The sequence below is a fragment of the Triturus cristatus genome, chromosome 8 (genome assembly GCF_964204655.1).
Source record: "Triturus cristatus chromosome 8, aTriCri1.1, whole genome shotgun sequence".
NCBI lineage: Eukaryota > Metazoa > Chordata > Amphibia > Caudata > Salamandridae > Triturus > Triturus cristatus.
The window spans coordinates 774,987,779-775,010,401 of record NC_140591.1 but is presented as its reverse complement, the minus strand read 5'-3'; the positions used below and the strand labels follow the sequence as shown (position 1 = coordinate 775,010,401).

Below are 22,623 nucleotides of genomic sequence, written 5' to 3'. Positions count from 1 at the left end.
TAAAAATAATTTGTTTACACTAATTCTCTTCAAAATGTAATTCAAATTCTAAACCTTTTATTTAAAAATTGTATTACGATCTGATAAAGTCCTAAAACATCCCTAACTAGACAGACCACATTGAGTGCAGATGGGAATTACAGGGTGAAGTCTATTGACTGTTTGAAGCACAGTCGACCTTTGGGGCCCTTAAGTCTTGATAAAGCTGCATGTAGGTAGCCAAAAAGCTGGTGGCTGAGAACTCACACCAGAGGGACTGTATACCTTCCAGCAGAACGGCCGCTGCAGGTAAGAGCGGTGGGCCGGCTGGGGGGAGGGAGGCGGGGGGGGGGATTCGAGAGACGACCACAAGGGAAAATTAATTATTTAATTTGCCCCTGTGGTCGACTCTCGAAATCCACCCCCAGCGGGGCATCACTGTGGTAACAATTTAGATTTTTCACAGCCTGCTGGGCAGAAAATCTGGATTTTATTAAGGACACGGAGGCTAAGATTATGCAAATCTTCTTTATTGCGCAGCTCACAGCAGCAACAATGGAGAGATCTAGAACTTCAAAACATTCCAACAGGATATATAGTCCATGACAACGTAGGCATCTCCCTTCTTTGTGCAGCGAACAAGATAGCTTCGAACAATCAAACTTTATAATCTCCTTGAAATAACTTAATGAAGACAACTGGAAATTCTCTTGAACAATCTAATCTGAAAAGACAAAAGAACAAATAAATTAAATTCCCAGGGAGGGAACAGTAGAGGAGGGATAATCTTAGCCTCCGTGTCCTTAATAAAATCCAGATTTTCTGCCCAGCAGGCTGTGAAAAATCTAAATTTTATGGCATGACACGGAGGCCAATATTATGCAAGTTTAAAGTGTGTTCAAGACATTATCAATAACATTTGAAACAGGTTTAAAGTAACATTTTTTGAAAATGGACTCATTTGACCAGTCCGCAGCTTTAAGGATATCTTGAAGGCTACCACCCAGCATAAAGGCTTTTGAAGCTGAAGCTCCTCTAAGAGAGTGGGCCCCAAAAAAAGAGATGTTAATCCCTGCTTCTTTCATAACATCCTTAACCCATCAAGCTAAAGTGGGGGAGGAGACTGCTTTATGAGGAAACTTGTGGGATATTAATAATTGATCGGTAATGCCTCTTAAGCTTGATGTTCTTTTTTCATATTCTAACAAACACTTAACCACACACAAAGATTCATTCTCAGGAAAAAAGGGATAGAACACAGAAGATGACAGTCTTAGTTTGTCTTTTAAGGAAAATACAAACTCCCTCAGGTTGGAAAGCCCTGGAAGAGATATCTAATGCTTTAACATCAGACGTACGCCTGAATGAAACAAGGCACAGTAAGACGGTTAGTTTATAGGATAGTTTTTTAAGTGAGAGAGATGAGTTTTCACCCCAATCAATGATTAATCTAAGGACGACCCTAACATCCCAGAAACTAGTGTTGCAGGGATTCTGCTTATACACAGAACTATGCTTAGAACCCCAGGACCTCAGTGAATTGTGGTGTACCAGAAACTCACCTCAGAACCCAGAACCCAGTATCCGGCTAGCATAAGTGTCCCATTCGTTATCCAAGATTTAGCTCAGAGATCCCAATGAATAGACAACCCAGAACAAGCTACTTAGTGTACTCTCAGGAATGGTGGGAATCGGAAATACCTGTTCGTATATTATTCTCACATCAGTCCACAACAATAATCAACAGAGACACGTTGTAAATAAAAGGGGTTTATTTTTATAGACCACGTGTCCTAAGATGCAGTACTTTGGCTAATACAAGCAGACAAATGATTAATATCAAAACCAGCAACATAGTTACAATACCATAGAATATAAAAGGGGTGATCATATTATAATGACAGTGGATACTACCACCTTCCCTTTACTAAGAAGCTAATATTATTATTATGCTAATAGAAGGTCTCTTAGGCTTGAATAGGGGACCCCATACCTCAAAGATCAGCTTAGTGAAATCACATCACAGGAGCATCAGGAGTCTTCTCGCAGGAAGGCTCGTCTTCGGTCTGAATAATTAACATGATGTCTGTGATATTAAAAGCACCAACTTTCAGGTATTTGCAGCTGCGCGTGTGTTATGGCTAAATAGTGGGCCGATCAACCTAGAGTGGAAAACATGCATTGTGTAATAATCCAGACTGTTTGTCACACCATGTACAGACCAAGGTCGCTGCGCAGAGCTTGGGATGGTAACAACAGATTGCTTTTGTGTGAAGCAAGTCTCGAGTCAGCAGTTTGTTTAAGAAATAACATGTAAACGCAGTGTCGTGTGCAAAAGCAAAAAGATGGCTTTCTAACATTTTAACGTGGTTATGCTAACTTAACAATGTATGTACGTATTCAGAGAGAACTCACTACACGCCCCCTTGATCGAAGCACTATTTAGTAGGCAAGAAAAGAGAGAACGCAGAGTTCAGGTTCGACAGAGCAGAACAAGGCGTAACCAATCCAAAGGGTCAGAATGCGCTAAAGTCTGAAACGAAAAAATTCAAAAAAAAAAAAAAAAAAAAAGGGGGGGAACAGTGGTGTCCGTAAAAAAAATGTAAGTAAAAAAAAACTCAAAACAACCATCAGGGAGAAAAAAACAGAGAAAGAAAAAAGTAAATGCTGCGGCAGGCTGCTGTCCAGGAGCACAGGCGCAAAGGACGACAGTGCAGTCAATCCATGAATGTATAGGCAGCATATGTGGCAACTGCTTCCAACAAAAAATCATTTGCAGGGCCACTGAAAGTCTCAGCCATCCAATCCATCAACGAAAAGGAACATACGTGTTCTTCAATCATCGGAGCCTCCAGCACGATCAGAGGGCACCCGGAATGTTCCTCCAAATAGCTCATAGCCAAGAAGTCGTAGGCAGCCGTTGAGATGTCCCAATTACCCAGGATACCATGCGCCGCACCACAGGCCATAATCCGGACACCAGAACAGGCCAACTCGTGAGACACTAAGGGCCTCATTAGTCGATCGAAATCCGGCACCGGAGACACCAGGTTGGTCAAGCACAAATCCAAAGGCCATTCAAAGGGACAATCCAGGCAGTGAAATACAGGTTGCACGCAGGTGAAGTAGGAATACCTGAAGGATAATCCATATGCCAGGCTCAAAGTCGCCAATGGCAGAGTTCCATAAAAGTCAAGCATCCTATCACGAAGAAGATGCAGGCGGGACAGGTGCCCGTGTGGCACAGAAGGAGCAGTCATTCCGTAGTATGAAAAGTAAAAGCAGCACACCTGCCACCAGCGCCAGAAGCAGCGGAACACCTCCAAAGATGCTCGAGAAAAGTGAATGGAAAAATGCCGGAATCACACCAAAAATAGTTTGGAAAGAGGTCACGAGGCCTGAGCCCACAAGTTTAAAAAAATGAGCCAGGCCGGTCGTAGACGAGGCATTGAAAATAGTTCGGATCAAAGTGCCGAAATGCAGGGGGAGGTCAGTATTCAGAAGCGCCTGTACCTCAGTGCGCATATTAGCAACGTGAAGGACAAATGTTTCACGAGAGGAAGTCAATGGCACCTCTTTTTGGGACAATAGAGCTCTTATTCTGCTCAACTTGTTGAACTCTGCTTTCAAGGTTGGAATCGAAGGCCAGATGGAAACATCCAGCCGCCCATGCGGGGGTGGAAAAAGAACATTATTGCAGCAGACAACTTTCTGCGAGACAGTGACTATGTACGGGATTCCCACTAACATCCCGCAGCAAGCTTCATTATTCAAAATCAAATAACTACCATTTGCAAGCAGCGTGAAAGAGGGCGTAATCACAGGTACTGGAACACCTCGTAGGACGCAGGCCAAATTCGGGGCTTGTACATTGCATGCGCCGTGTAATTGAATGTGCCTACATACCAAGGAATGGTCTGGAGTCGTGGTACATTCCTCGCCTTTCAAATAAACCTCAGTTCCGTCCCTAGTACATCTATACGTAAAGGGGAGGGACCAAACCTCATGTATGAAAGCGGTGCCCAGCGGTTCATATCTACCTAAAGCATAATGTTTCATACAAGACGTAAACTTAAAAAGCGCAAAAGGCAGAGTTATCAATCCGTGTGCTAACCACGTAGCCGAATTGATCTCCGCCACAGAGAAAGGCAACGGTTCTAACTTTTCAATATGCAACAACGAATATGTAGCATCTTTCATGGACATAAAACGCTGCTTGTCAGTAAGGTTAAAGGGAAGGAATAACGATGTAGCGTTCAGATAGTCCCAAGGGACCTTCCCTGCCTTTAACGTCTGCAACGTCCATGCAAACTGCATAACAGAACGCAACTGGTTTTGACCATGATATAACACAGACATATCATCATGCACAATATCAACAACAGAAGAAACAATATTATCTAATGTATAAATTCTAGAAGAGAGAGTGCTAATGCTATTATCTATGACGGCTAAAACCTTCTCCATGTTTGCTTGGTCAATAGCTCAATCTGGAAGCCGCCTCAATCTGCGACAACTTCCACACTTCGTTGTAAATAGCATACGCCCACCTTTTGGTTCTGCCACCCACAGGACCCTTAACAAAATCATTCAAATCTATTTTGTCGTGTAACTTCGATAAATGAACTTTGACAGAAGCCAAGGTGGAGTGACGCAGCCAGGATTGACATAGCTTTCCCACAGAGTATGTAGTTACAGTATGACGACTCAAACCGAGGGTCTACGCGTTCCTGAGTATACCCTGGTTTCAGTCCCAGAAAACGACGTTGACAGATGTCAGAACTGCTTTGCCATACCAACCATCCCTCAGTATCAAATTTCGAAATATTAAAAGATGCATTTGAAACTAACGATTGCAAAGCAGTAAGGGACAGATCTGTGTGGTTATCCCAATTGGGGTAAGCGCCCAGATCCGGCACAGAAGGTGACTTTAATTGTTTAGAAGTGGCCAATCCGAAACAGGTGGTTTGGAAGATGGATGAATTTAAAAACAGTATATGATTTGGTATAAGACAGGCACGATGTAAAGCCTCTGTACCCTGAACCTGCCACGGCCTGGAACCCCAAACCGACTTCAGATCAATAGTAGCCTTCCATACATCATAACCTTTGATTGACAACTCGTCCATAAAGGACTTGGAATAAAGTAACTTTGTGTGCGTCAGTCTAACCTTTGCGGCAGACTCAGGCAGCACCTTAAAATAAAACGCTGCCGGGTTGGAAACACTGAAATCGGTGAAATAAGAATACTTATTAACTAGGGTGTGTGAACTTCCGAATTCGGGAGTAGGACAGTGTTCCCATTGGGTAAAATTTACAAAATTTCTAAATGTATTTGCTTTATGCAGGAAGTGATTGCCATAATGTTGAAAACAATACTGTTCCGCATAATTAGCCGCATTTTCATATAAATCTTCAGCATCAAAAGCGGCATAGTATTTCAAATCAGAAAACAGTGATTCAATGGCGTGTATATCCCAATCATCAGAACGTATGTTCTGCCTAACCACATCACCCATAGAAACACGAAATACATTAGGTACATTAATGACCTCTGTAGGCCCATGAATTTGGAATTTAACAGCATCCCATGCGATTCCATCCAAGACGGGCCAGGCAGTAATATTCACAAAAGTCTGGTCCCTCTTCATGATGTGGGACGAGGAGTGGGGGGCCAAAGTTCCATTGATAAGTCTAATTGTCGATCTCTCACTCAGATAGTGGCCATCCACAAGACGGAAAAAAACGATTACAAATCCAATTGACATAAACAAAAAAATAGTAAAAAGCATCAACCAGATGTATGTCCAAGGGGCAATCAAAAAATGTCTCTTAAACCAGCTGAAAAAAACAGCAATGTTCGATGGGGGGCTTGAGGGCAATGTGTTAGTGTCAAAGGAGAAACGGGACTGGCCAAGTGCTGTAGATTGTAAAACAGGCGAGGGACCACGTGTAGGATAAGCATACTCAGTCTCTTCGGGCAAACCACCAGCCGATGGTATCAACAAGGGATCAGTAACCGATTGCATCTCGATGGCAACATCAGGCAAGGTGTTAGAAGCAAGAGTCAACATTGAATTGCTTTGCATCGTCTGGCATGAAACTGCAGGAGTCATACTAAGAAGTATCGGCCACTCGCTGAAGTTTGACATTGTCAATAGAGATGTACCTGTTTTCTTTGCGACCAGGAAGTGGAGGTAAAATGACTGTTCTTGTACCCTGCACTCCGAGCACTGGAACTGGTGCACGATAAGAGGGGCCAAACTCCTTCTTGTTGTCCACCTTCTCACGGACCAGGTCTCCAACTCGGGGTAGCCAGCCGACTACCGGAACCTGAACTTCAGCTTCAGATGTGGAGGGCAAGTGTTCCTTCGATAGAGTGTCTCTGGCTTCTTGTAGAGTCTGTAAAACAGCACAGTGATCATCTACGTCAAAGGGTGCGGTCGACGCCGCCATGTCTAGACCATCAAGGTCTGGTACAAACATTCTGATGCCGAAGAGCATCATGTACGGGGTCCGCCCACCCAGAGACCTTCTAGGGAGATTATTAAGTGCACGTTGGACGTGATACAAATGGGCTAGCCAGTTCCGGCCTGTGCCTAAAACACGTGCTGTCAATGATTGCTTTAAGTCACGGTTCATTCGCTCCACCACACTATTACCCTCAGGTCGGTAGGGGGACGAAAATTTGACTAGGACCCCCAAATTTCTCATAGCCTCCTTGTAAGCCTTAGAGGCGAACGCAGGGCCCTGATCAGAATGGAAGGTACCACACGCAAAAGTTCCCACAAAGACACGCAAATCCCTGATGACAGTCCGCGAGTCAGCACTCCTTTGTGGCCATACCCATAGAAAACGTGTGCACGAATCCACTGCAACCAAGATGTACTTGTACGCAGTATCAGAAGAAAAAGGACCGCAGTGATCCAAATAAACACAACCAAATGGTTTATTGGATATGTACAACTGTGTTTGTGATGGGCGCGCAACAGTAGAAGGTTTAATCTGTTGGCAAATGTCACAATCAAGAACATAAGCGCGCGCTTGTTTATATAAACCAAACCACCAGTAACGTTGTTGTAGCAGAGATATTGTGGCTGACACTCCGGCGTGGGCAGACGCCAACCCCTCATGGGCAGCCAAGATCAGTGCTGGTCTGCAGTCCGCGTTGGGAATAATTCTGTCACCAACGTCGTTAATCCTCACTAATGGGACGTTATCAGGACTTAAACGATAAACGTAACGAGAAGGAAAACCCTTCGGGTAATCACTTCCCTTCTCTGAAGCAGCAATAGCTGCCAAGATGTCATCATCAATCTTACTTTTGGATCGTGTAACTGCTGCCACTAAGTATGTAGCCACTGCTGTTTTTGCTGCCTCGTCAGCCAAGCTGTTGCCGACAGCATGGACACCAAGTCGCTGGTGACCAAGAGTGTGAATAACATTCACGAGAGGGAGACGTTCTTTAAAGTCTGCCACTCGAACCCAAAGCGTTTTATGCTTAATTGTGCCACCTTTTGTGTCTCGATAGTCATTCTGAGACAAGAAGTGTAAATTGTCATTGTAGGACTGGACACAGTAGAAGGAATCACTCACTATAAGAGTAGTGACCCGGGGATCAGCAAACTCCAGTGCAAGCACTAGAGCCCGAAGCTCCGCTAATTGCGCGGTACAATCGCCCAATGACTGCGTATGCACTGCATCAGATTGGAATTCACCATTTACGAAAGTACCCACGACAATTGCGCAAGCCGCTGAGTAAGCGTGCTTTGATCCAATTGCAGGCTGCGCAGACCCGTCAGTGTATATGACACAATGGTATTCTTCGAGCGGGCGCAAAGACAGAGGTGCCGGATGAACGAATTCATACTGCAAGAACTCTTGAGTCTGTAATGAGGCATCAAAGATGTAGGTGACGTCTGGCGACGTCAGTGTTGTGGCCCATTGTATCCACCGAGGATGCAAAGCTTTAGAATTTGGTACACTTGCCTTTGTCACTGCTTCTAAGGCAGGATAGGGTGTTACAACCAGAATCTGTTTCCCATGTGACAGTGCGTGTTCTTTAAGGATCGCCATCTGTACAGCAGTCAGAACTTTTTCGACCGCGGAAAAACGTAATTCAGCAGAGGTGTACAAGTGGGATTTGTACGCAATGGGGACTGTATCGCCCTCATTAAACGTCAAATACGTGAAACCCACGGCGCCTGGCACTATTCTTATTACCAGGTTAGTGCGGTTATCACGTGTCAGCAAATATTGTGAAGCAAGAAGATCAGCCTGTAAAGACTGTAAAATTTCAGAATGTTCCAGCTGCCAGCTAGACTTCGAAAATGTGGGTTGTACCAAGGCGTAAAGCGGCTTGATACGCTGGGCATAATCAGGAATGTACGTACGGCCGAAATTCAGAAAGCCCAGCAGAGATTGTAATTTCTTTAGTGTCGTCGGCGCACTCAAGCATGCACACTTCTCCAGAAAGTGGGGAGCTAACCCCTTTCCTTCATTATTGAGCTCGTAGCCCAAAAACAACACTGTATATTCCGCGATGTGAGACTTCGCAAAATTGAATTTGTAGCCATAGTCAGCAAAACTCACTACAATATTGTCGACTCGAGACAGATGCGGCAACAGCTCATCATCCGTGAGGTAGATATCGTCAACATAGGAGTATGCCTCGGGGTCTATTCTCTCTAAGAGAGAAACCACGCGAGCGGAAAAGACGCCAGGGCTATTTTTGTAGCCCATGGCTAATCTCGTAAACTGTTTTTGTTTTCCGCCCGAAGTAAACGCTGTCCACTGGCTACTCAGTGTGGACAGGTTATGGCTAAAGAAGCCATTGGAAATGTCAAGTGTCGTTTTAAACCTCTTACGCACGAGACTGTCGACTAGAGCCGAGCTATGTGTATTTTGTACCGCGCAGGTCCGGCAATGGGAGTTTAGGTGCCGGTAATCCAAAACTAAACGGTACGAGCCGTCAGGCTTCGTTACAGTGAATAAAGGGTTATTCATAGGGGACACACAAGTTTCAATTACACCCTGATATTCCAATTGTTCAAGGATCGCCGCGACGTGGGGTCTAGCCTCACGACGCATGGGATACTGGGGCTGAGGCTGGGGCATAGACCGTAATGGAATCTCATGGCAGGGGGACAACCGGTCCCAACCCACCTGAGTACGATATACCGCTGGCGCAAGTGCCAGCGCCCACTCACCAGCGTACATTTCAGCCTGGTCCTTAGGCACCGTGTGCGCAAAGGACGGGAGGATTTTCTCCTCCCCTCTAGGAGCTTCCAAAATGAAGGCTGGGGGCCAATCTGCCTCCGCTAGGAGGATATCATAGGTGGTGGTCAGATTATCCCAAAAAATCCCTTTTATAGTACGTTGTATGTCACCCTCAATTAATAAGACTATTTCATAAAGTCTATCAGGGGGAGCCACTCTGGTGTCAGCAGTTTCAACAGTAACCAATACATCAGTTGCTGTCGCCGCCAGAAATGGACGCAGAGCTTGACGGACTATGGTAATTTCCGCCGCGCTGTCCAGTAGCGTCAGCGCCCATGTCCGGTTCTGAAGCTGTGTCCGCACTATCTGAGGCATATTTTGCCGTCAGAGCCGCCACTTTCTTCTTCTGAAACGGGGGTCTTTGTCGAGCAAACTCGTCCTGCTTGCCTTTACCCTCAGTCTGTCGTGGTTGGTCACGCTGTTGTGGAGCACCCCGACCTTTGCCACCGCCTCCGCCACCAGACTGTGTAGCCGATGTTTCCTGTGAAGAACGAGGAGAACGCGGTTCAGAAACCTGAAATCTATCAGGAGACTTAATAGTAGCACGATCTCGCAGATCATAAGTGCGTTCACTACTTGACTGTACGGGAGAGGCAGGCCGAGAGCCCTGTTTCTGCTGCTGCTTTCCCTGTTGTTTAGTCCGCCAAGGTTGTTTTGGAAAAATTGGCCGACCATCCTTACCAGAAGTTTCTGCCTTACCCTGCTGCCTAGAATCGGGATTTTTGATCACAGGCTTAACTCCTAAAGAGCTACGACCCAAATCACGATATGCTTCTGAAATTATTTTTGCAAATTCCTGCGGCTTGTCCTCTTCAGCAACTTTCTTCAGTTCATTACGAACCTGAAAGTGCAACGCATCACCCTTAAGGTTTCCCATTATCATGGTAGCCACCAGGCCAAAATCTCCGAGGAGCCGCATCCCCAATTCTATTGCAGACTCCGCTCCATGGTCCTCTTGAACCTGTTTAATTATGGAGGGCAGCTGTAACATAGACGGAGTGCCAAAGCACTGCGCGTACGTCGCAGCAAAAATCTTACCCCAGGATACACAATCATCCATATGGGGAACTAAGTCTTTAGGCAAACTAATGGTGAGGATCCTGTGTTTTTCCACAGGAGTTGTATGCGGATAAACCGCCTCTATTTGGTCAAATTTTTCAGCAAGCCAAAAAGGATAATCATCCCTTGTGAGAGGGCGCTTGCCCATAACAGAATTAACCATAACAGGACTAATGACCACCGCGTGACGATCACTAGGTTGTCCCGCACTAACAGGCGCCCCCGCCTGTACAGTGCGCGACACATACTGCACCAACGCCCTATATACTGATATAAGGGCAGTGTGTAGTACACGCAATTCAGCCACCGGCACCGCGAGGTAACGGGGATGAGGCGTAAATCCGGCTAGTACCGGCCAAGTGGCCCCCGCAATTGATAAAGGGCCCATTCTCGGCGGTATAACCACATGGGGGAGGGCGCCATTAAACCAAATCTGATGTTGCCAAGCAGATATTGGTATCTCCTGTGTCCTATACGGCGCATAGTTAGCAGGCACGGCAGTAGCAGTGTAAGAATGAAAGGTATCGTCATCCCCACTTACTGCCGGAATCGTCACCCAAGAATAGAATAACTCAAACGGGTGAGCCGCATCGGCTCCTACCACAAAGATGACGTCCATGCCCGTGTCCGGCACTCCATACTGCGTCAAATGACGTTTCAGTGCCGCGCGGCTATGCGCCGCAATGTCTACTGCCATAAGGACAAGCTACACTTCAAGTATTCAGTAGCACAAGGGTTCAATAACCTTTTTAATGATCAAGCTTGAAGGAACCTATATCAATAGAACTAGGTAGGTTTAAAATCCGTCAGACTTGTTATCCGGAAACAAGAATGAGGGTGCTGTGGACTAAATGTAAGCACTACTAAGGCGTTTCAACTCATAGACCAAACGTTAGGTGCGCCATGTTGCAGGGATTCTGCTTATACACAGAACTATGCTTAGAACCCCAGGACCTCAGTGAATTGTGGTGTACCAGAAACTCACCTCAGAACCCAGAACCCAGTATCCGGCTAGCATAAGTGTCCCATTCGTTATCCAAGATTTAGCTCAGAGATCCCAATGAATAGACAACCCAGAACAAGCTACTTAGTGTACTCAGGAATGGTGGGAATCGGAAATACCTGTTCGTATATTATTCTCACATCAGTCCACAACAATAATCAACAGAGACACGTTGTAAATAAAAGGGGTTTATTTTTATAGACCACGTGTCCTAAGATGCAGTACTTTGGCTAATACAAGCAGACAAATGATTAATATCAAAACCAGCAACATAGTTACAATACCATAGAATATAAAAGGGGTGATCATATTATAATGACAGTGGATACTACCACCTTCCCTTTACTAAGAAGCTAATATTATTATTATGCTAATAGAAGGTCTCTTAGGCTTGAATAGGGGACCCCATACCTCAAAGATCAGCTTAGTGAAATCACATCACAGGAGCATCAGGAGTCTTCTCGCAGGAAGGCTCGTCTTCGGTCTGAATAATTAACATGATGTCTGTGATATTAAAAGCACCAACTTTCAGGTATTTGCAGCTGCGCGTGTGTTATGGCTAAATAGTGGGCCGATCAACCTAGAGTGGAAAACATGCATTGTGTAATAATCCAGACTGTTTGTCACACCATGTACAGACCAAGGTCGCTGCGCAGAGCTTGGGATGGTAGCAACAGATTGCTTTTGTGTGAAGCAAGTCTCGAGTCAGCAGTTTGTTTAAGAAATAACATGTAAACGCAGTGTCGTGTGCAAAAGCAAAAAGATGGCTTTCTAACATTTTAACGTGGTTATGCTAACTTAACAATGTATGTACGTATTCAGAGAGAACTCACTACACTAGAATATTTGGGCAAAGGTGGGTTTAAAACCCGCATACTTCTCATAATTTTTTTAGTTTAATAAATTTTGACCTACTGAGATACCATCTATTAAGCAGTGGCCAGCTGCGATGGCCGATCTATAGACGTTAACGGTTCGATAGGCCAGATCTGACGTGAAGATTTCAGCCAAGAAGTTGAGAACTTGGACTACATCAGTTGAAACGGGATCGTAATTCCGTCGAAGGCACCAACAAACCCATTTACGCCAAGCCAATCTATAAGCCTTCCTTGTTCCAGGTGCCCAGGATTCAGACAGGAGTCTGAAAGCGCTCTCCGAAAGTCCCGGGAACTGCCATTGTCTCCTGAAATCTTCCATGCCATCAGAGACGTGAGCCCCTGAAGAACGAGGGGGTGACACTCGCCCTGAGGGTCTGTGATTATTTCGTCGAAGGTAGGAATGAGAGTTTGGAAAGTCCACACTCATTTCCAACAGGATGGGGAACCAAGCCTGGGATCTCCAGAGGGGGGTTATCACTACCACTATTTCTTTGTTTCTCCGAATTTGAAGGAGAAGGCGTGGAAGCATGGCAAAGGGCGGGAAAGCATAGGGTCTCAGACCAAGCCAGTTTTGAAAGAAGGCGTCTATTCCCAAGGCCATCGGGTCCGGCCTCCAGCTGAAAAAATTGGGGAGTTGAGTGTTGACTCAGTCTGCAAAGAGGTCTATTCCAAAGGGACCCCATAACAATTGGATGGCCTGAAAAACATCCCTGTTCAGTGTCCAGTTGCTCGAGTCTTTGAAATTCCTCGAGAACCAGTCTGCAACCCCATTGTTCAAACCGGGAATATGTTCGGCAATGACTGAAATGCCCTTGTTGAGGCAATAAGCCCAGCAATTCTTGGCTAGATCGGAGAGACCTTTGGAATGTGGGCCTCCCATCTTGTTCACGTATCTCACGGCAGAAATGTTGTCCATGCGAAGCATGACTGAGCATTTCATCAGGTCCTTGGTAAAACTCTGGACTGCAAAGGATCCTGCCAGTAGTTCCAGGCAGTTGATGTGAAGTTCCTTCTCCTTTGGAGTCCAAAGTCCCTCTGTTGAAGAGTTGCCACATGTGGCACCCCAACCTTGTAGGCTCGCATCCGAGTCTATTACTAAGTCCGGTTCTTCCCCAAAGATTGCTCTGCCATTCCAAGCCTCTGCATTCCTCAACCACCCGAGTATTTCTTTCCTTGAGTCCGAGTCTAGGCAAACTAATTGGGAGTAGGATGTATTCCTCCTGAGGGCTTTCACCTTGAGTCTCTGGAGGGCTCGGTAATATAGTGGACCCGGGTAAATGGCTTGGATAGTCGAGGACAGTAGGCCCAATATCCTTGCTAAAGTCCTTAGAGGAAAGGAGTGGATCTTTAGGATTCTCCTCAATACCTTCCTGAGTTTTCTGACTTTTTCCCCTGGTAATTTTAAGACTGCTTGGACTGTATTTACTGAAAACCCCAAAAACTGTGTATCTTGGCTTGGAGTTGTCAATGATTTGTTGGTGTTTATAATGAAACCTAGGTGTTCTAAGAGCTTTATGGCAAGGTTTGTATGTTGTGAAGCAACCTCCTTGGACTGAGCCATTATTAAAATGTCGTCCAGATATATAATTAATCTTACTCCCTTGCTTCTCAGCCAACCTGTTATGGGACGAAGGACCTTGGTGAAACACAAAGGGGCCGATGAAAGGCCGAAGGGGAGGCTGCAAAACTGCCACAGATTTCCTTCCCAAAAGAATTGGAGAAACTTCTGATGCGGGGGCCAAATTGGGATGGTTAAATAAGCATCCTTCAGGTCTAGTCGAGTAAGCCAATCCCCTTTCCTTAAGATATCTCTGAGAAGGTGGATTCCTTCCATTTTGAAATGGCGGTAAAGCACCCATTGGTTTAGGTCTTTTAGATTTATGACAGGTCTCATCTTTTGGTCCTTCTTTTCTACTAGAAAGACATTGCTTACAAATCCGATCTCCTGAGCTTCCCGAATAGCACCTTTGGCAAAAAGGTCTTTTACTTCTTGGGATACCAATGCGGAATCTCTCTCCGAGAATCGAATTTTCCGTGGGGGCCTTTCTTGAATAGGAAAGTCTATGAAATCTATCTTGAACCCTTTGACGGTGTCTAGTACCCATGGATCTTGAGTCACCATGCTCCAGTTCCCAGAGAAAAGGGCTAGTCTCCCACCCACCTTTATAGGGGTATCTGAAAGGTCTTTGGGTGGACTTACCTGTTGAGAATGCTTTGGGCTTTCTTTCCCCTCTGAAGCCTCTTCCACGGAATCTTTGCCTCTGGGGAAAGAAGGAAGGGGGAACAGCCTTTACAACGCAACTTTTACAACGCAACATCCACTACAACGCATTCCATTACATCGCATGACACTACAACGCATTTTTAAAAACTACCTTTACAACGCATTCCATTACATCGCATACTACCTTTACAACGCATACCATTACAACGCATAGTATTACACTATCCAACACTTACCCTACTGTTGCACCCCCTGGAGTTAGAATAGTAATTTTTACCCCTATACTATCCAACACTTACCCGACTGTTGCACCCCCTGGAGTTAGAATAGTAATTTTTACCCCTATACTATCCAACACTTACCCTACTGTTGCACCCCCTGTTGCACCCCCTGGAGTTAGAATAGTAATTTTTACCCCTATACTATCCAACACTTACCCTACTGTTGCACCCCCTGGAGTTAGAATAGTAATTTTTACCCCTATACTATCCAACACTTACCCTACTGTTGCACCCCCTGGAGTTAGAATAGTAATTTTTACCCCTATACTATCCAACACTTACCCTACTGTTGCACCCCCTGGAGTTAGAATAGTAATTTTTACCCCTATACTATCCAACACTTACCCTACTGTTGCACCCCCTGGAGTTAGAATAGTAATTTTTACCCCTATACTATCCAATACTTACCCTACTGTTGCACCCCCTGGAGTTAGAATAGTAATTTTTACCCCTATACTATCCAATACTTACCTTAAATGCAATGTAATATTATGCGTTGTAATTGTATGCGTTGTAAAGGTAGTATGCGATGTAATGGAATGCGTTGTAAAGGTAGTTTTTAAAAATGCGTTGTAGTGTCATGCGATGTAATGGAATGCGTTGTAGTGGATGTTGCGTTGTAAAAATTGCGTTGTAAGTGCATGCGTTGTAAAAGTATGCGTTGTAACGTCATACATCCGAAGGAAGACTGGGATGTGAAGCCAGATTGAGAGAATCTTCCTCCACGTCCCGTGAAGGGTCTTGATGAAAAATTTCCACGGCCGGGGAATCGACCCCGCATCCCCCCGGCCCGGGTAAAAACTCTGTTATTAAAGACTCTTTTAATGTCCTTTTGGGATTTTTGGATGGAGTTGAAGACTCCTACATATTTTGCCATATCTTTGATAAATTCCTCTCCGAAGAGAAGGCCCTGAGAGGAGGCTCCCCCTTCCTTATTAGCTAGTTCGACTAGCTTTGGGTCGATTTTTAATACACTCTTTCGCCTTTCGTTGGAAAGGGCAGTGTTAGCATTGCCCAATAGGCAAATCGCCCTTTGCGCCCATTGGCGCAGCTCTTTTGGGTCTATGGGAGTATTATTCAAATAAGCTCCTTCGGCTAGTTCAAACATTTTGGTGAGTGGACCCGTAATGTCAAGCAGTGTGTCTTGACATGACTTAAGACCTTTGTCAAGGCCTTTTCTCTGGTCTCTTCCGGTTTTGGCAATGAATGCCACTACCTTGCTGTCCAAATCAGGGGTCGCGGTGATCTTATCCGGTAGGGCGAGGACATTCGGATCTAAGTCTAGATCTGACTTCTTTAGGTATTTCTTTGCGAAGCCAGAAGGAGATATTCTCCGATGTGGTGGGACGGGACCCATTCCGGAGAAAGAGGGTGCTTGATGAGGAGGGGGTCGAACATATATTCCCCAAAGGGGTCAAGGATTCCCATTTTAGACCCTGAGGCCCCAGAAGCCTCACCTAGAGTATCTGTGGTTTCACCTTCCTCTTCAGAATTGAAGTCTGAGGAATAGGAGAGGTCAATCTCATCCTCTAGTGCGTCATCACCATTGATGGGGATAGGAAGGTTAGGGCCTTTGAACTGCCCGTCTGTTGTGCCCGAGGCACTGTCATTGTCACCGCCAAAGCGTGAAGTCAGGAGAGTAGGGTTGGAGCTCCTCTGCTTTTTTGTACCTTCAGGATGGTTCATTTTAAGTTGTCTTTTCCTCTGCGCTGTCGCAGCCTTAGTGGGCTCCTCCTGAGAGCTTGTGGATGGCCATCCTTTTTTTAGTTATCTTCTCAAGTTTTTTGTTAATAGTGTCATCCAGGGACTCCATAACCTTATCTAAGGCTTTATTGATGAGTCCCTCTAATTTATCTTCCATAGTGCTCGATTGAAGGTCTGAGGACATAGAGAAGGTTGAGGTAATAACTGTCAGATCAGGAGAGAAAACAAAATGGGTGTCTGGTTGTAATGGGAACTGATAATCTAAGATGGATGTTAGTGGGTGCTAAGGGGCTTTCTTTTAATGTAGATATATAGGAGGATATGAGAGTCCTATCTCTATTTTGAGATCGTTTGTCCTTCTCTTTCAGTAATTAGCCTTGAGTCGGGTAATGTATAGTCCTTCCTTTCTTTCAGTCTTTTATATTTTTTTTTATTTATTTATTTCAGAGGCTCCGCTTGAAAGCAATTCGGAAGGGGGCCCAGGACCGAAGACGAAGGTAGCGTCAAAGACGAAGGTAGGAAAGTGTATCAGTTATTTATTTTCACTGAGTGGAGACTCGCCGCGGTTCGTGGGTGATCCGAAAGCAATTTCTGAAGGCTCCGTGATCTCAGAAGGAGCTTCCCGTCTCCATAGGAACCCCACGCGGCCTCTCTGAGAGACGGGAGAGGTCGTGGAGTCGTCATGGAGACAGGAGCGGGAATGCAACGCTTGACACGGGATCGGCGTTTGAAAGACGCCGGTCCTGTGTGAGAAAGGGGTTTTTCTCGGCCTGAAAGAGCCGAGTAAAGAAGTAAATAGGATGGGAGGGGGGGGGGGGGGTCGGAGGAGCTGTAAAAGCCTCCGAGGACTTTCACATACCCACAAAGGGTGGCGGAGAGACGGTGCAAAACCCTAAAGTGGCAGGAGTGGTCAAAGAGGCTATAGTGAAAACATATTCAAACGAGGGGTAAAACAAAAGCCAATCCTCGAACAGGGGTGAAAGCGTTCGCGAGGGGACGCGAAATGAATCAAGAGCCTAAGTGCAGTAAAGCACGACCACAGAGAAGCGTGACCACAGAAAGACAGAAAAAAACTTGGCCTAGAAACGCTCATAAGTAGAATAAAGGGTGGGGAGGGGAAGGGGAGACATTCGCCCGGTCAATAACTACCCATACCATTAATAAACATGATTCAATGAGTATAGATCGAGAGAAATAAAAATCTGAGTACTTATCTTGTGAGCAGCAGCAACAAAGAAGGGAGATGCCTATGTTGTCATGGACTATATATCCTGTTGGAATGTTATGAAGTTCTAGATCTCTCCATTGTTGCTGCTGTGAGCTGCACAATAAAGGAGATTTGCATAATATTGGCCTCCGTGTCATGCCATAAAATTATGTAACCGGATATAGTGAAATAAAGTGGAGTTCAAATACATTTACTTTTCACTTTTATTAGAAAGCTTTTATAAATCACAGGTCAGAACCAAAAAGGCAGCAGAGTTCTGTGGAAACAAAGTAAAGAATGTATTGCAGATAAGCAGCATGCCTCCATGTGAGGCTGCATCAAAGGAGGGTTAGACCACCCCTGTACTGAAAAGGCAGTTTACAATGAGAGTTTACAGTTCGCAAACGTATAGGTCATTTGATGTATTCCTTTCATTTGGATCTTGTACTGCTGCATTTATGACAGAAAATGAAAACTAGAGTTCCAGAATGCAATAAAATGTTAATGTCATGTGGCTTGGGAAACAGCCTTTACAACAAGGTTTTTACCTAGTTGTAACTTTAGCACATGTTTTCAGAACCCATCTGCTTTTACAACGTATGCCTTTACCAAGCATTTAAGGTAAGTTCGGCGGGTCTCCCCAACTAATACAATATATATATATATATATATATATATATATATATATATATATATATATATATAAATAATACGTGGTAAAGGCATACATTGTATAATCATATGTGATCTAAAAAAGGCTGGATAAAAATAAAATGTGTGGTAAAGGCATGCAGAGTATTTCCCTACGTTGTTCCGTCATACAACCATGAGGCCTTGGGGGATGGGGTTCTTGGGACCGCTATTGGCTCAGGGAGGTTGGCTACCTGCAGGGTTGGTTGACCACAGGGTCAGGCCCCAGGCCTGCAAGACTACAATTTAGTTTTCCATATTTAAAATTTGAAACACGGGGGTTGGGTAATGGTGTATCTGTAGTGCGCATTCATAACTGTACTACATTTTGCAATTGCCACATGGACCTAGACTCAGCACAGCTACCAAAAATGGTATCACTGCTTGTTCCATAAGGTTCATAAAGTGACAGACTTGTGCCCTGTCTCATTGGATCACATACCCATTCCGGGTCAGAGTTTCTCCACCAGAAACCCATAAATTTGCCCATTCGACAGAAATAAGAGTATATAACTGGAGATGTATTTATTGTTTATGTTTCTTAAACTGATTGAGAGCAAAACTGCATAATATGCTTCAAATGCGCAAAAAACAAGGCTCACACCTTTGTGACAAAAAGAAAATGCCTCTAAAAAAATGTATCATGAATGACAGAATGAAATCCATACTCTCAGAGAGATGACACAATAAAGCAGCTCACATTATGTGTAGCGCTTTCAATTTTAAAAGAAATGTGGGGCGTTTATTTTTGCCTTTGTGCAACATTTGAACACAGCAAGAAAGTTTATGGTGGAAATGTGCATGAGGTCAGATAGAACACATTTTTTGACAACGTGAAGCCAACCCAAAGCCATCCCGAGTGACCTGCCTGATCATTGCATATAGAAGGCTGTGCTTTGTTAAGGACTCCACAGCTGGCAATATTTCATCCCATGGTACAGTGCCTTATTTGTACCACAGGTCGCAGGTGAGCTAGACACAAGATGTGTTTGGAGATGGAAGAAAAAGACATGAGGTGAAATCAAAACTAGGCAGCCTTGGTATTCAGCAACCCTGACATTTAGCAGTGGGCTCCGGAGAAACGACTTTCGGCCACTGCACTTATACAATTACAAATTAAGCACCATCCAATGACACCAAACCACAATCCCTGACAATTTTAGAGCGTTACAAGTATTGTGAAAATGTTTCCTCACAGTAGGTCGCTTGTGCTAATGAAACCAAGAATCACCGATAATCTGCAGTTTAAGAACAATCTCACCATGTCTCAGAGCAAACAAGATCAGTAATGGAAAAGGCCGAGCGCTAATTAGCACGCGCCGCCATTATGGCGGTCGGACCAGTCCCCGGGGGAAAGGAGGGGGTGGGAGCACTCCCACCTCCCCATTATGCGTCCAATAGGGGCGTCTCAGAGGGGCGTGAACCGGAAGCACTTTAGTGCTTTCGGTTCACGCGGGCATCCAGCATGGGGGTCCGGCGGGTTTAGACCGGCCTGGCCAGTGCACCCCCCCCTTAAAAGGGGGTGTGGGAAGCAGAACAGTCTCTTGTTCTGCTCTCCCCATGGGCTCAGCACCCGGGCCACCAGCGGCACGTAATGTATTTTCCCCACCCACCATCCCCTATGGCAGGCAATTCAATTGTGTTGGTCAAGACGGTATTTTTTTTTTCTTTCAGGTATTTCAGGAGATAGGGTTAATGCATACTGGATTGGGTACATTAATGGTGTTTATCAGCAATGCATTTGTTGGGTTCTTTTGATTTTATTGCAGGTATCGCAGGAAATGGGAGTAAAGAAAATTTGATGATTTGGTACATCGTAAATGTGTCAGTAATGTATTTGTTTTGTTAGTTTACTTTTGTTGCAGGTATCTCAGGAGATCGTTAAGAAAAATATGAAGTTTTGGTGAATTTATAATAATAAAAGTGTCATTATTAGTAAGCTTGTCAAGTACAGGATTGGTTAATACAGAGTTATGTGATTGAAATATAACGTTTAAATAGATGCCAGTACATGTTATTTGATTTCACGTAATGTATTTAGTTGTGTGTGTCTCCGGTAAGGTCATGATTGGTAAGCATAGTCTTCAGTCCTTAGCGGTCAGAACCATGTAACTCCAGGGGCAGTAACAGCCGGTAGGTAGGCTGTCGGGGTGCGGGGGCGTCATTCTTTCCAGTGGGCCTGTGGCCACCCCCGCACGCGCATCAGGGCGCAAGTATGCAGAATTTCTGCAGCCCCCGTTATGGAGTTTAAGGCACAGGGCGCAGTGGGGGGCCCGGTAGAAAGTATCCGTCCAATAAGCTGTACCCCCTGCGCAAGCCAGCTCCGGCGAAGTCATTTCACGTGGTTTGCTAGTATCTGGAGGCTGCCAGTCATTGACCGTGCCGTAGGCTCTAGAGGGGACACGCAGAAAGTGAATATATGCATTGTTAGATTTACGATAGGAGTGTCGTGTGTATTAGAAGTTAAGGATAGCCATGTGACATCATCTGTCTAACAATGTATTTGGCCTTTCTGCGTAATTGTGCATAATTTTAATAAATATGTTTAATTTTGCAATAAATACGGCCGGGGGGGGTACTCCCCCCTAATCCAAAGAAATCCAAAAATTGGTGTGGTCTCAATATTTGCCTTGTAGGAGGGAGGGAGACCTCATCGGGACAAGGGCTGTGGGTACCAAAGGTAAAGAGGGGACTTGGGGGAGTACCAGGCCATATGAGAAACGCTAGTCAAAAGAAAAATTTGAAGCAAAGAGAGCTAAAGTAATTGTCTAAAGTAAAGTCACTCTATAATTGTTGTGTTTACATCCTAACTCAAATACATAGCTGTGGGATAAATCTCGAACCCAACAGTAAAAGTTAAAGCACCACAAACACAACAAGATGATGGATGGTATGCTGAATCTTTTCAACTACTCACCCCTAGTCAAGTGATCTGGGTTGAATCCATCATCGTTCTTTTGCTCACTTCGCCACCCTAGTTTGGACCCAGTCATATGCAAATCAGTCTTGACCCTGCTCCTCATGGGGACAGTCCAGACCGAACTGCTAGGCCATGTCCTCCCTGGACCGGAGACAAGCATCCTGGGACCAGTTATGGAGTGTCACCCTCATCAGCCAGGCAGTTAAAGCAGTACCGTGGTTGGTTGTAGTAAAGACAATCTATAATCGTATGTGTATTTCAGAATACAAACATGATGCAACTAGAAGGCAAAAGTTCAATCAGTGTACACTAAACATTTGGCCTAAAAGTTAAGTTTTCTTGGTAACACATTCAGTTTCCAGTCCCCCTTGCAAAACAAAAAGGTGATTCATGTTTAATGGTGCAATAGAGGTTATATGTTGCATTATTAGATGTAGGACACAGAAAACTTCATTTAAACTGGGACTTTACTTACTGAGCAACATTCAGATGTTTCATTGTTTTCTGCATACATCCCATAGCTGATGGACATATAGAACACAGAGTAACTAATCCAACTTACTCAGCCAGTACTGTCTAGAAAGTGTTCCACCTTACTATCGACTAAATATTATAATTGGTCGTTTATTTCATGGGATGAATATTGTGATGTCAATACATTTAGACCTACCATCTAAGGCAAGAATATTTTTCGGGGGTTTAAAATATTGATGTAAATGATATTGATTTTTAAAAATTACATTTAGTAAATATACATTTATTTTGTTAGTTTTATTATCCGTTTAGAAATGTTTGTAGAATTTTTATATTTAACATTATGTTCATCTTTGCTGGAGATCTATACCCGGGGGAGGTTTTTCTCACATTTCAGGAAGCTCAGGACACCTTTGATGTGGGGCGGAGCCATTTCCTGCAGTATACAAAATTGGAAAATACTGCGAAGGAACTCTGGCACACATACTCGGCAGCACCATCACCATCCCAGGTTCTGTGGGGGCTGATTAGATGGGGAGGGCAGACACCTTATCACCCTGTTCTACAAAGCTCTTCAGGGTGACCTGATGAAGAACGTGTACAAAACGAAATCAGCATTGGAAACAAATTTAGGGGAAGCCATTGAGGATTCGGACTGGAATCATGCTTGCACCCTGGTAAAGATGGTGTCCTGTAACAACCGATTTAAACTACTCCACTTGAATTACTTACACTGCACATACATAACACCAGCCCGACTCAATAGTATTGACCCTGGCAGGGTGTCTAGGTGCCACGTTATGCGGAGGGCGCTCCACTTCTAAACTGCACCTTTCTCAATTGTCTGATTACATCATAAACCCTTGACTAGGGGTACATATCAATAGGAGATCTGTTATTTCTTATCTAAAAGGAATGCACAAAC

At 44.6% G+C, this 22,623-nt stretch overlaps 1 protein-coding gene across 1 annotated transcript in view; it reads right to left on the bottom strand.

Moving 5' to 3' along the window:
- Positions 1-562: 562 nt before the first annotated feature.
- The window catches only part of LOC146805080 (histone H2A, embryonic-like), a 77,957-nt gene continuing 55,896 nt past the window's right edge, over positions 563-22,623 (bottom strand). The window contains exon 3 of the mRNA XM_085620468.1: positions 563-703. Within this exon, the coding sequence (XP_085476594.1) occupies positions 699-703 (5 nt within the window). The 3' untranslated portion in view covers positions 563-698. The remainder of the gene's footprint in view (positions 704-22,623) is intronic.